At 40.2% G+C, this 12,129-nt stretch overlaps 1 protein-coding gene across 2 annotated transcripts in view; it reads left to right on the plus strand.

The window, feature by feature from the left end:
- The window catches only part of dlg3 (discs, large homolog 3 (Drosophila)), a 91,011-nt gene that overhangs the window by 52,423 nt on the left and 26,459 nt on the right, over nucleotides 1-12,129 (plus strand). The window contains exon 8 of one of the 2 annotated variants that reach the window (XM_037675231.1): nucleotides 4,505-4,667. In XM_037675231.1, the coding sequence (XP_037531159.1) occupies nucleotides 4,505-4,667 (163 nt within the window). The remainder of the gene's footprint in view (nucleotides 1-4,504; nucleotides 4,668-12,129) is intronic. The other variant, XM_037675232.1, reaches the window with a different exon arrangement.

Raw genomic sequence — 12,129 nt, forward strand, 5'->3', positions numbered from 1 at the left:
ATATATATATATATATATATATATATATATATATATAATAAAAATAAACTACTATTTACTATTATTCCTACTTGACAGTTTTTCACTTATCGCTGGTCTTCAGGGTACGGATCCCCGGTGATAAACGAGGGACTACTCTATACTGACCACACTTACCATTTGAGGAAACTATGCTTCCTAGTTTCTAAATTGCTTAAAAGTATAGTTTCCTCAAATTATTGGGGTAGCAGAAGATTAATCACTGACCACTCGCCGCTCCACCAGTGTGCCTGGTCGTAGATAAAATTGCTCCGTCCACTTGCCAGGATCCGACACTCTGCGCTGCCTCGGACAACCCAAAAGTTATAGTAGTATTTTGCAGTGCGAATCATCTTTTCATTTTTATCAGAGATGTTTTTTGATTTTTATGTGTTGGATCACTGTTCTTTCTGTAAACTGTAATGCCCAGACACCCACATAGTGAATACTTGTGCACATACACACACAACTCTTTTCCACGGCAACGACTGGAACATTTCTCTGCCACCCACTTAGTGTGGTTGGTTTCTCACATCCCACCTGCTCATGAGAGCCCACGATCTTGAGCTGCAGCTTCTCAAAATTTTACCAAACGGTGATTTATTATTAGGAGGCCATTGTGGGCTTTTTAAATATTTTAAATGTTTATAGTTGTCAAGGTTTGAGTGTGTCCCAAATGCAGACTTAATGGCTGATTCTGGTAATCTAAATGTGAAATCCTTTGTTTATTCATCTCTGCTGCCATCATCAAGTGTTGCTTCTAAGGAAAGAGATGATGGAGCCAGAAGTGAAGCTGTGTGTTCACACAGAAGAAGAAATGAGCCTATATGGGCATGTATTTGCCAAATTTAAAAATGTACAGTATCAGGCAAATCCATGCATATATTTTTTTTTTAAACCTTGAGTAACATATAGTTGTATGTACCATGACAAATCTTATTTCTCATCTTTAGCCTTGAATGGATGCTCCTCAAATTAATAATTTTGTTCTCACTAAGATGTAATTTATCCCACAACTTAATAGACATGACAATATAATTACTACAGTAAAGAAGAAGTGCAATGTTATTTAATATGAAACTAAGACTCTTTTGTAAATTTGAAGAATTTTTTTTTGTTGCTTTATTCTGTCTCAGTTCTGAAGTCATAGATGGAACAAAAACTGCTGAGTGGTAAACAGTAGCCGGGAGTAAAATGCTTCCAGTCAACTCAAGACAAATTCAAATTCAGAGTGGGCCCAGTTTTTCACAGCTCACCTCGAGACGCCTGCAAATTTTTAAAGCAGTAAACCTATTATCATTTGTGCAGAAAAAAATTTTGAATGATTTTTTTAAACTAGGTTTTTGTTTGTTTTGTTTTTTCACAAAGTCACAATCAAGGTCTTCCTACAGAAAATAGCAGCCAGCCTGATACAGGACTGAGGCACAATTTTCATTCAACCTTAATTTATACAGGTTAATCCCATTGAGCCTCGGGGACTCATTTACAAGAGAGACCTGATTTTAACAAGGAGTGATGACAACAGTAACAACAATAGACAATCATAAAGGAAGCATACAAATTGAGAAGAACAAGTGAAAGAAAATGGTATTAAAAAAGAAACAAAAAATTGCTAGGTTGTAAGGTGATAATAATATAATAATATAATAATAGTAAACAATAACAGTTATGTATAGCACCCACAATAAAAAATGCAGTTAATATTAAATAAAGCAAAAGAAAAATCAGCCATTTCCTTTTCTTATTTTGTTCTAAGAAATCAGACTTCTAATATTTTAAATGATCTTGATCATTTTTTGCCCTTTTTCAGTTCAGTCATTTTAAGTTCAGTACCTGATCATTTTCAAAGGAATTTGTTTAAGTCATAAAACTAATCTATGACTCGTCCTGATGCATGCTCAATAATCCAGGTAGATTAATCTGACATGGTTGAGTCATGTCCTCTGGAAGGTTCTTCTTTGTTGACATGTTTATAGTCTTTTATCCAAAGCTGCAAGCAAACAGTCCTATAAACAGCTTCTTCTCATCAACCAGATCAACCAGTTTGATGGTGACAGACAAAACTAGTTGTTCAGTACAAAAAGAGAACCATCAGCTTGATGATCAATCGTTAGAACCCTGATGGCCACTTGCTATTCACAGAGGGCTGAGTGATGCTTGCAATAACAACGTTATAAGAGGGGGACAGTTGAACACGGAGGCTTCCATCTCTGATTAATGATGGGCGGGTTCTCTTCACAAAGATGGCCTCCTTGACACCTCTTTGAAACCAACGTTCCTCTCTGTCCAGGATGTGAACATCTTGATCCCTGAAAGAGTGACCGCTGGCCTGGAGATGAGTGTAGACCACAGAGTCCTGACCTGATGATGCTGCTCTTCTGTGTTGGGCCATCCTTTTGGCCAGTGGCTGTTTAGTTTCCCAGATGTAAGACTGATCATAAACTGAGGTCCCCGAGCAGGTGCTTGGGGATCCGTTTTTTTTTACAAGCACATAGATGTTTAACAACCTGTTAAAATACACCAAAATACAGGAAATCACATCTACCGGGTACTTTAATCAAATATTTCGGGGGACCCCCCAACACCCCCCCCCCCCCCCCCCGCCTGTACCGCACCCACCCCACCCCTGCCAGCCCGCCTGCTATTTGTGTTCCAGCATCAATCTCTTTACAAATTAAGTCCTGTTACTTGGTATGACTGCTGCTGTTATGATTCTGTTCAGTTTTATGTAAAGAGTTTTCTGTAATAATTTGAAGAAGTGGCGATACATTTATTATGTTCCTTAAGTGAATAGGTAAAGTTTTAAAGTGTTTTTTAGTACTTTTGTCAAAACTAAATTTTGGAAGTTGAAATTTTGTTAATTAAATGTGTCTTGAATGAAAAGTACCCCATGTTTAAAAGTATAAAAATTGTATTAACGCTATTAAAGAACAGGTCTTAAATATTTATGTTACACAAATATTTCCATCGCATTAAACAGACAAATTGAAGAAAACTATTTAATAAACATGAGGGTTATGAGGGGGTCTCTGAAACCTTTTCTCCTCTCTAAGTGGTCCCTGAACCCAAAAAATTTGAGAACCTCTGGTCTACACTCATCTTCAAGCCACCGCTCACTCTTTCAGGGATGATGTTCACATCCTTGATAGAGAGGAACACTGGTTTGAGAGAGGAGCGAAGGAAGCCATCTTAGTGACGAGAACTCTTCCATCATTAAACACGGGCAGGGGCTGTTGGATAATTTAATTATCCTGTCATCAACTCATTAATCAAATAAGCCACGCAGGATGTGAGAAGATCTTTTCAACCCAGATTTCAACTGTCCCCCACTTATAATGTCGTTATTGCAAGTATCACTCAGCCCTCTTTGAATAGCAAGCGGCCATCAGGGCACTAGCTATCGTTCATTAGGCTGATGGTCCTTCTTTTGCATGTGAACAACTAGTTTTGGTTGTCACCAGCAAACTGGTTGATCCACTAGGAGAAGGTACTGCTTATAAGACTGCTTGTTGCAGCTCCTCAGACTGAAGAAGTATTTTGGATTAAAGAGTAAATGTTTCAACAAAGAAGAACCCATCCAGAGGACCTGACTCAACCTTGTTAGGTAACCTATGAATAATTCAGACATAACACAGGATGAACCAGTTGTTGTGAAGACAAATATTTAAAAAAAATTATTTGATCTTTAGGCACTTTGTTACTAGCAGCTCATCACAACGACACAAATCTTTCACATTTCTTTAGTGAAATCTAGGCCAGAAGCCAAATAAAACACTGTGTGACACATAAAATAGGATTTTAGCTTCATTAAGGTGATTCTCAAAGAACAATAAGTGTAAAACTTGTCATAGTTGATGATCAGCTAAACAGTTGTGCCATTCTCAGATCCTGTTTTAAGTCTTTGTAGATTTTTTAAATTCTGTTTCTTAAATAAATGTTTTTCCAAATATTGTTCTGCTGTAGATAGTTTTATTTATTTATTTTTCTGGTCCAGACACTTCTTTTGCCCTTCACTTGTTCACATTTCTCATTTTTTAAGGACACACTACACGGTCTAATGTATAGAATGTCCAGAGGACCAGACTTAACTTTTTTAGATACATGGTATAATCTTGAGGCTTGCTGCAGGAACTGGGCAGAAAATGAGTAAAAATGCAGTGAGAGTCCAAAAAAGATAAATAAATACGTTGAAAGTCCTTCAGAGCCTAAAGAATATCGATCAAGATCACTTTAATAGATTATAAGAAAAAAATTTAAAGAAATTTGTATTTGTTCTTAACATTTGCACAGTACTGTTTACTAAAGCACATTTTTGCATCAACTTCAATAAGTCAGTCTAAAATTACCTCTAGAAGGTTTATGTTCAGAAAATGTTTGAGGTTTGCTTAATTTCACCACATGTTCTTTTCATGCATCGTTTATTTGACCTTTGTTCAAGTAAGTTTTAGGGGCCTGTGTTTTAATCATTCTTTCTTTACCTCTACTGGCCTGGCCCTCCCTCCAGCCTTCCCCCCCATGGTGGACAACCACGTCAGCCACAATTACATGGGTGCAATGGAGCCCAAGCCAGTGTACCCGCCGCCTCAGGTCACCCCGTCCAGGTACTCGCCCGTTCCCCGCCACATGCTGGGAGAGGAAGACTTCACAAGGTAGGTTGCAAAGCAGTTGCTCCGTGGCTGATTTTATGTCCCCCCCCCCCACTACAAATCACAGTCACACTGCTCTCTTAGTGCAGGTCTGAACAAATCATAGGTGTGTCTGCTTGTGGAGATCAGCTGTTGCACTTATTAAAATGTGGCTGTGTGTGGAGCAAACTTTGTTTGGGGGCTAAATTATTTCTTTAGACAGGATTTTTGTTTCGGTTGGGTTTAGTTGCCATTATCCTGTGTTTTGTTGCTTGTTTACATGTATCGTCATGGTGATTTTGATGATACATGCTTGTACAGTAGTTTAAGTACCCTCGTGCTGTGTAAGACAAAGAAAAATGTTTAATTTGCAAATGTCAGCTTGTTGAGGCCAGGGTGGTGCAGACAACAGCATAGTTGGACAGCGTGTGGTGGTTGTGTGCAGAGACAGGCTCCTTGTCCCTTCTTGTACTTGAAGTTGTGTTGGCCATATTTTAACCTCTGACTTCCTATCCAAGTAGTGGATTAGAAGTAGCACTCATAGGGACTTGATTGGACTGTCCCATGAGGCTTTGAGTCAGCTTAAATCGCAGCTCTGGGGAAAGAAGGACATATTGTTGTGTTTATTGGTGTGTGTGTGTGTATGTGTGTGTGTGCATTTATGTTGCCCTGTAATGTCCTTGTACAGGCAGTCTACATGACTTGTATGTGCATTTGTTGCATCTTTGTTGGTACGTGTGCTTTTTTTGTGTCCTACACTTGTCTCGTTCACTGTGATTCCTGTACCCCACAGCAGGGCTGAACCTATTTACAGTGTCATCCACAAACCTGGGGATAGCAAGGCACCCCAGGCCCTCTACAGAGGCTTCTCTCCTTCCCCCGCTCCCTTGTGCCAAGGTCCACTCCCCTTCTCTAGCAGGTACTAACCTAGTCCATCTTGCCTTGCTTAGCTAACCCTCCTCTCTGTAGCTCAGAATCTAGATCTGGCCTCGGACAGGATGGAGAAATCCTACCAAACCACCAGGCTTCAGTGCCACAACTGTTCACATATTAACATAAAAGAGTGAAGGCTAATTTAGAGGATAGGGTCATGAAGGAGTGAAGGAGAGGGGAGGGTTGGAGGGGGTCGCAGGGTGACGTGATTTCCTCTTTTAGTTCTCTTTATGTTTGCATGTAAATGTTCCCTCACCTCATGTTTTTGGCTGCTTTATGCTGATACAAAGTGTGTTGGTGCCTCTTGTGATCTGCAACAAACTCCAGATGTAACTTATAGTTAGTGTTAGACATTAATGCACATTCTTCATGGGAATGATTATCATGGTAAGACTGAGCTTTCAATTATTTCTTTGAGCTGTCCTTTTCTTGGAGCAACCTAAAATATATACATTTAGTCCAAGTAAAAATACATTAGTTTAAGAAATACATGTCACCTGTCACAGTTTAACTTGCCATAACAAGGTGGACGTTGATCAAATGCTGTTGGTTTTTTCAACGGAACTGATAAAATGGAAGCTGCTTCAATAAGATTTTATTTAAGAATTTAGAAGCTCATTTCAAAAGCTCAGTGGTAGACTACTCTGTTTGTTCCACAGTCATTCATATTTGAGTTTATGAAGATGATCTTTACAATTGATCATTTTCACATGCAACTTAACAGGGTCTAACTACAAAACTACCACTTCTGTGTTAAACAGTTGTTACAGGGCTTTTGATGTTGAACGCACCACCTTCACATCTCCAAACATGCACATCTGTGGTCGAACAGCTCTGTCTACGTTTCTTCCTATTATTAAACTTTCCTCCGGTGATTCATTTTATTTGTTGTTAGACAAAATCACTGCAGTGAAATTAAAACATAGTCCCTCAAACCATGAAGAACACAACATTTGACTATTTAAATCTGTACTGTGCACTTGTGTTGAAATGAAATTCCTTCAACCTTTATTTATACAGGTTAGTCTCATTGAGCCTCGAGGACTCATTTACAAGAAGAGACCTGTAAATGATTATTCAAGACAGCTAGGTCATTGCTGAAATTTAACATAGTTACGGTAATAGGATGTTTCTTTTTTTTAGCCAAGAAAAAGCCCCTGCAAAACTAACCCTAGAACTGACCCCACTGCAGACACAGTGACATTAATATTCCAGCTGCTGTTGGTTTATGTCAGACTTATGCTTTGATGAGTTGCTCCTGACTGTTCAGAAATCGTTTTCTATCAGCAGATGTTGACAGATCAGGCTTTAAATCTGCAGCTCATTATAAATGGCTACAGGAAACAATCCTGGTTTGTGTAAATCTAGTCTTCTATCTCAGTGGATTTGCACAGACTTTGGTGGACTTTCACATTGTACAATCTGTTGATCAATTCCACGACTGCTGTCAGACAAATTAAATTATCTACCAACTAAAGTAGATTGTGATCATTAAAGTTGAGAGGTCTCGGACATATGAATTAAAAGAAGAGTATGGTAATCCCTGACGTGGCAGTATAAGTTGGTAATGAAAATGTCAGAAAACCTGGCATTCTTTTTTCATTTTAATATGTTGACCAGAGATTATGTCAATGAAAAAGAACAGCCAAAGAAGTAATTGAAAGCTTAATGGCACAACAATCATGTCTTGGATGGATGTATGCAAAAATGCCAACCAGATGCTGCACATGCAGCTGTTGTGACGTCGTTCATGAGCCCACATGAAATAAGAAAGAACATTTGAACGCAGCAACAAATAAAAGCGAGTCAGATTTGGAAGAAATTACACGATTATTATTTTTTGCTGTTGATCTATTTGGACATCTCGCTCTACTTTTCAATTTCCAATAAAACCTTGTGTTCAGCTATTATTTGTCCAACAGCTTTCAAACAGTTGCTCATACCTTTAAATTTAAAGCAGTCAAACGGAGCTGTACTTGCACTTTACAAATCCATCACCACAGGAGAGCAGCTGAAAGGGCTTCAGGCTCCCACAGACTGCCCAATTCCATCTGTCAGGAGGCATTGATAAAACCGAGTTTCACTAGTTTTGATATTTATGGCAGTAGCTTGTGGGTTATTTTCTGTTTGGCATCATCAAATGTGCAAAAGGCCCCCTGCATTTTGATTTTTTTTTCCTCCACAGTCCTGTTCATTGTGCATCACCACATGGATGAATGCTTGAATGTTTCTGTGTGAGCCATTGCTTGTGTTAAATTTAGTCTATATTGAGTAACGTATATGCTCTGTTTGCAATGAGTGATTTCCTGAGAATGTGTGAGAAGTTGGACTTTGGTTTTAAATAAAGGAGACAATAGGATGATGGTGTGACCACCCTCCACAAAGCAGTGTGAGATTTTATCTGTTGATTTATGTAAATATAAAGTCTTGCTGTTACCATTTATGTGATGTAGAGTAAAAGCCTGATCCTGTACAGACCAGCAGACCAACAGCAGCATAAGACAGTCCTGCAGCTGTCATGATTCATCAGCCCACTGGGTAAAATCAGGCCGTGCACTCTGGTCTTACCCCTCTCATCACCCTTACTGCCAGCACCAATCACACATGCATACTGTACACAGAGACAGTTGCTCACAGTGCGCTGACAAACAAGCATAAACACAAACTTTAAGATTAGCGTACAGTTATGACAGCGGGACGTACCTGTGCGCACCTTCACCCAGCACGCCGCACACCTCGTCAATCATCTTAAATCACTTCCCACACATTGTGACTATGCTCGCACCTGTTTGCACCCAGTGTGTTTGTGTGTCAGGTTGGCTGCGTGATCAGAAAAGACTGACGTTGTCTCAGAGGACATCGTGGCTGACAGCTTAATCCCAGTCACAACCGATGAGCATCTAAGCTCAATGAAAGGAACAGGCAGATTCCATCCCCATCAGCCGTTAGCTCAAACTTGTAATGTTATTTTAGATGGATGCTACAGAAAGCGCAGGCTTCTATAAAAGTAGAACTGGCTGGTTGTGAGAAATGAGTCAGTGCTTATATCGGCCTTATGCCCGTCTATACGCCCCCCTTTGTGGAGTCACCAGAGACACAACCCCCACCACTTCATCCATCTGATATTACCCCCTTTCTTATTTTTGCCAGCATTTGACTCGATGATAAATAAAACCTGTGTTTAAAATGCATTTTGGTGCAAACATGCGTCTATGTGCAGTGGTGCACACAGTCACTAAACAAGCGTCTCCCGTCTGGTCACGCTCTCAGGCTCTGTCTCAGAATGTGTCTACAGTTCTGCCCAAATGTTTAGGAGACTTTAGATCTTTAGATTCTCTTCGAGCTGCGTCAGTGAGGAGACGCTTCTGTTCTGCGCTCCATTCAGTTCGTATCACAAAGCGTCTCATAAAATGAAACCAGAATTAACATTAAAAAAAGAGGGAGACCATCAAAACATAAAAAAGTTGTGTGCTTAAACAAATTACTCCGAGCTTTGTTCTTGTGCACTAAAGACAAAGTGTGGCTGGAGTCCCACTAAACACAAAAATTCACATTTGAAGATTTTAATTTCAGAAGCCTGACTGAAAGTACTGTTGCTTTACTTTTAGTGCATGAAACTTCAGTGTTTATCTTTACTTTATCTACTGCGTTCAGGCCCAGCATGCGTGAACACAGAAGCCTGACTTCAGCAGCAGCATGAGTTAATCAGTAACTCGCCCTTCTACTGAAACTTAAAAACTTTTAACTAGCCAGGGCACGAATTCAGCAAGCTGTGATGCACTGACCTTTGGCTGGCAGTTTCAACGACACAAAGAGGAGTTTAAAATAAACCTAGTGACAGCAGATTTATCTGAGCACACATCATATGTGTTAATCATTCCTTTTACACTTGAATCTTTTTTCGGATTCACAGAAAGAGGGATAAAGTTTAAACTGCCACCTTAGCAGAAGGGGAAAAAAGTCTCAGTCAAATTAGAAGCAAAAAGAGCAGCCGCAGAAAAACTACATTAAATCAGTGAAAAGAAATACAAACCACAGCATACCTTTATATATAAGCTCATGCAATCTTTTTGAGATGCGGAAAGGTAAAACGTCACAATAGTAAATGTCTGGATGTGTAAAATGGCATCCATCTTCAGTGTCCACCATTAATCAGCCGAGCAGAGTTAATTATTGTGCTGTGTCCAAGACGACGCGACCCACTGAACCCTGCAGCCCAGATATCCATTCACAGCTTCAGGATTGAGCTTCTGCAGTCGCAGCATATGGGAAATACAGCAATAGGAGGGGTGGCGAGTTCTGAATTATAGAGACGGCTGAGCAGAGCAAAAGGGTTTGTACTGCTCTATAACTGTTTACATTCCTGGCATGGATGAAAAGACATGGAAAGGAGGGGAGGGGAGGCAAGTCTTGTGATAGAGAGCGGAGGCTTTATCCCTTTAATTCCATAAGAAATTCACTGCCGTTTTACATGAAAACGACCAGGCGATTCACTTCTCGTGGACAAACACAACAGAAACAAGCTCCTTTAGAGTCCCAGCTGTAAGATAAGAAGACCTTATCTCCTGAAATATTCCACATTATCTTCCTGTTGGGAAATCCAGCTTGCTGTCCTGAGTGCAGCCAGGTCATAGATTATGAAGTCAACAAATCAAAGGCCTCAAAGCCACGAAAGGCCATCCATGAGTCTGATTACACTTCTACAAATTAACAAGGAGCTTCTGGGAATCTGTCTGCCTACTCTCCAGAGGTCCAGGCTGACAGACAGGAATGCTGCTCTGCTGCATAGAAGAGAGATGAACCCGCAAAAACACGACAGCAGAGATGAAGAGGCGCGGAAGGAGATCAACTCTGGATAACCTCGACATATTTGAGCCACAGTCGTTTAAGATGTGACCGAATGGTGATTTTTGCTTCTTCCTACTGAGGGGAAATAATTTGCACAGGAACGCTAGGGTTAAGTATGTTGGCTTGCTTTTTGTCACAGTCCGATGAGGACCTGCTTCTCATCACAGCACACATGGGATGAGATAGGGAGCACAAGCCCCGCAAGACAAGAATGTCTAAAATCATACCCCACCTCTCTGTCGGAGGTCAGTTAAACAGAGGCGTCCAGGGGGAATGCTGAGCCGAGCGATGTGCAACAGCCAACATGTTCACCGTGAACATCTCATCTTCCATGCCACTGATGAGGAGCCTGCCTCATAACACAGGGAGGAAATGCTCTTTCAGAAGCAAGCAGCGGATCCGGATCGTAAGGTAACCATGGAGATGGTGCGTGTCGTGTGAAGCTGAGAAGAAAAGCTCAAAATGGAAACCAAGGTTATTTAAAGCCTAAGTTCACTGAAGGCGCATCAGCTGTTTTAGTGTACTTGTGGCAATTACCGGTACCGCTCATTATTCTTATTAGGTTCTCTATTCTCTCACCATACAAATTCTTAATGATTATAGAAGAAAGTAAGACTTTAAATGAGTAAACCAGCTACAGTTTGGTTATAACTGGTCCCTGAATCCTGTTTTCAGAAGTACTGCTTCAGTACATGCCTTACGAGGAAACGCATTTCAACTATACTTCTCTTGTAAGTCTTTGAATCATTTCTATACTCTTGTAGATAGCAATTTGTTTTTCCATTTCGCCACTTTCCCAGTGGAGTCATCTCTGTTTCTGTTCAGCGGGTTGCAGGTACCGGGGACTCTTGAGAGCCTGGAATGTTTCCTCGATAGGAAAACTTTTAACAAGTAGTTTAAGTGCAGCCATTAGGGAATGAGAAGCAATTGTTCTTGTAGACCGCAGGCTGAGTAGTGCAAGAGAAGACCACTAATAGGAGACATGTGGTGCCTGACTTTATTTTTTAAGGAAGTTGTGTGTTTTTGTGCACAGGAATAAATGTTAATCCGCAGATATCCACTGAAAGTGTGTGTGTACGTGCGTTAACTGTTAAGTATTCTGGAGTGTGTGTTTGCATGTGTGTGAAGTGTGTTCTCAGAGGGGTTTTACTGTACTGAAGCAGCGGTTCGGCCTCTCGAGGTCTTAAAGCTGAGGCAGTCTGAACAGCCTGCTGGAGGATGAGTCATAGCAGCTGAAGCAGAGCGTGAGGAGGTGGCCCATTGTTGTGCATTGATTTGACTGGATGTTAATGTGTGTACACAGTTATCGTAGTTTTTAGAGTGCTACGAAGTATTTAGAAGAGACAGCTGAGGAGTCGGTATCAAATGAGTCCTACAAGTTAAATTGTCCTTTTGCTAATGATTTATTGATTTAGAGCTGTGTTTAACATTTGCTACATTTCTGTTTTTATAAAAATTGTTCAAATTTAAAATGAGTAATTTTATTTAGCTAAATGTTTACAGTAACACATTTTGACTCAGGCGAGCCTCTGCATGCCACTGTACTGGCATTATGGTTATTTATTTCTTACTTATTTCATGGCTAATTATTGCTTTCTATCATTGTGTCATGTCCTCTGCATAAACCGTTTAAACTATGCTCACTTTCAAAGATAAACACGATGGGCCCACTAAAAAGGAACTACAGGCCTGCTGTTTGTAGCTG

This window comes from Nematolebias whitei, chromosome 4, assembly GCF_014905685.2.
Source record: "Nematolebias whitei isolate Nwh7 chromosome 4, NemWhi1, whole genome shotgun sequence".
Lineage (NCBI taxonomy): Eukaryota > Metazoa > Chordata > Actinopteri > Cyprinodontiformes > Rivulidae > Nematolebias > Nematolebias whitei.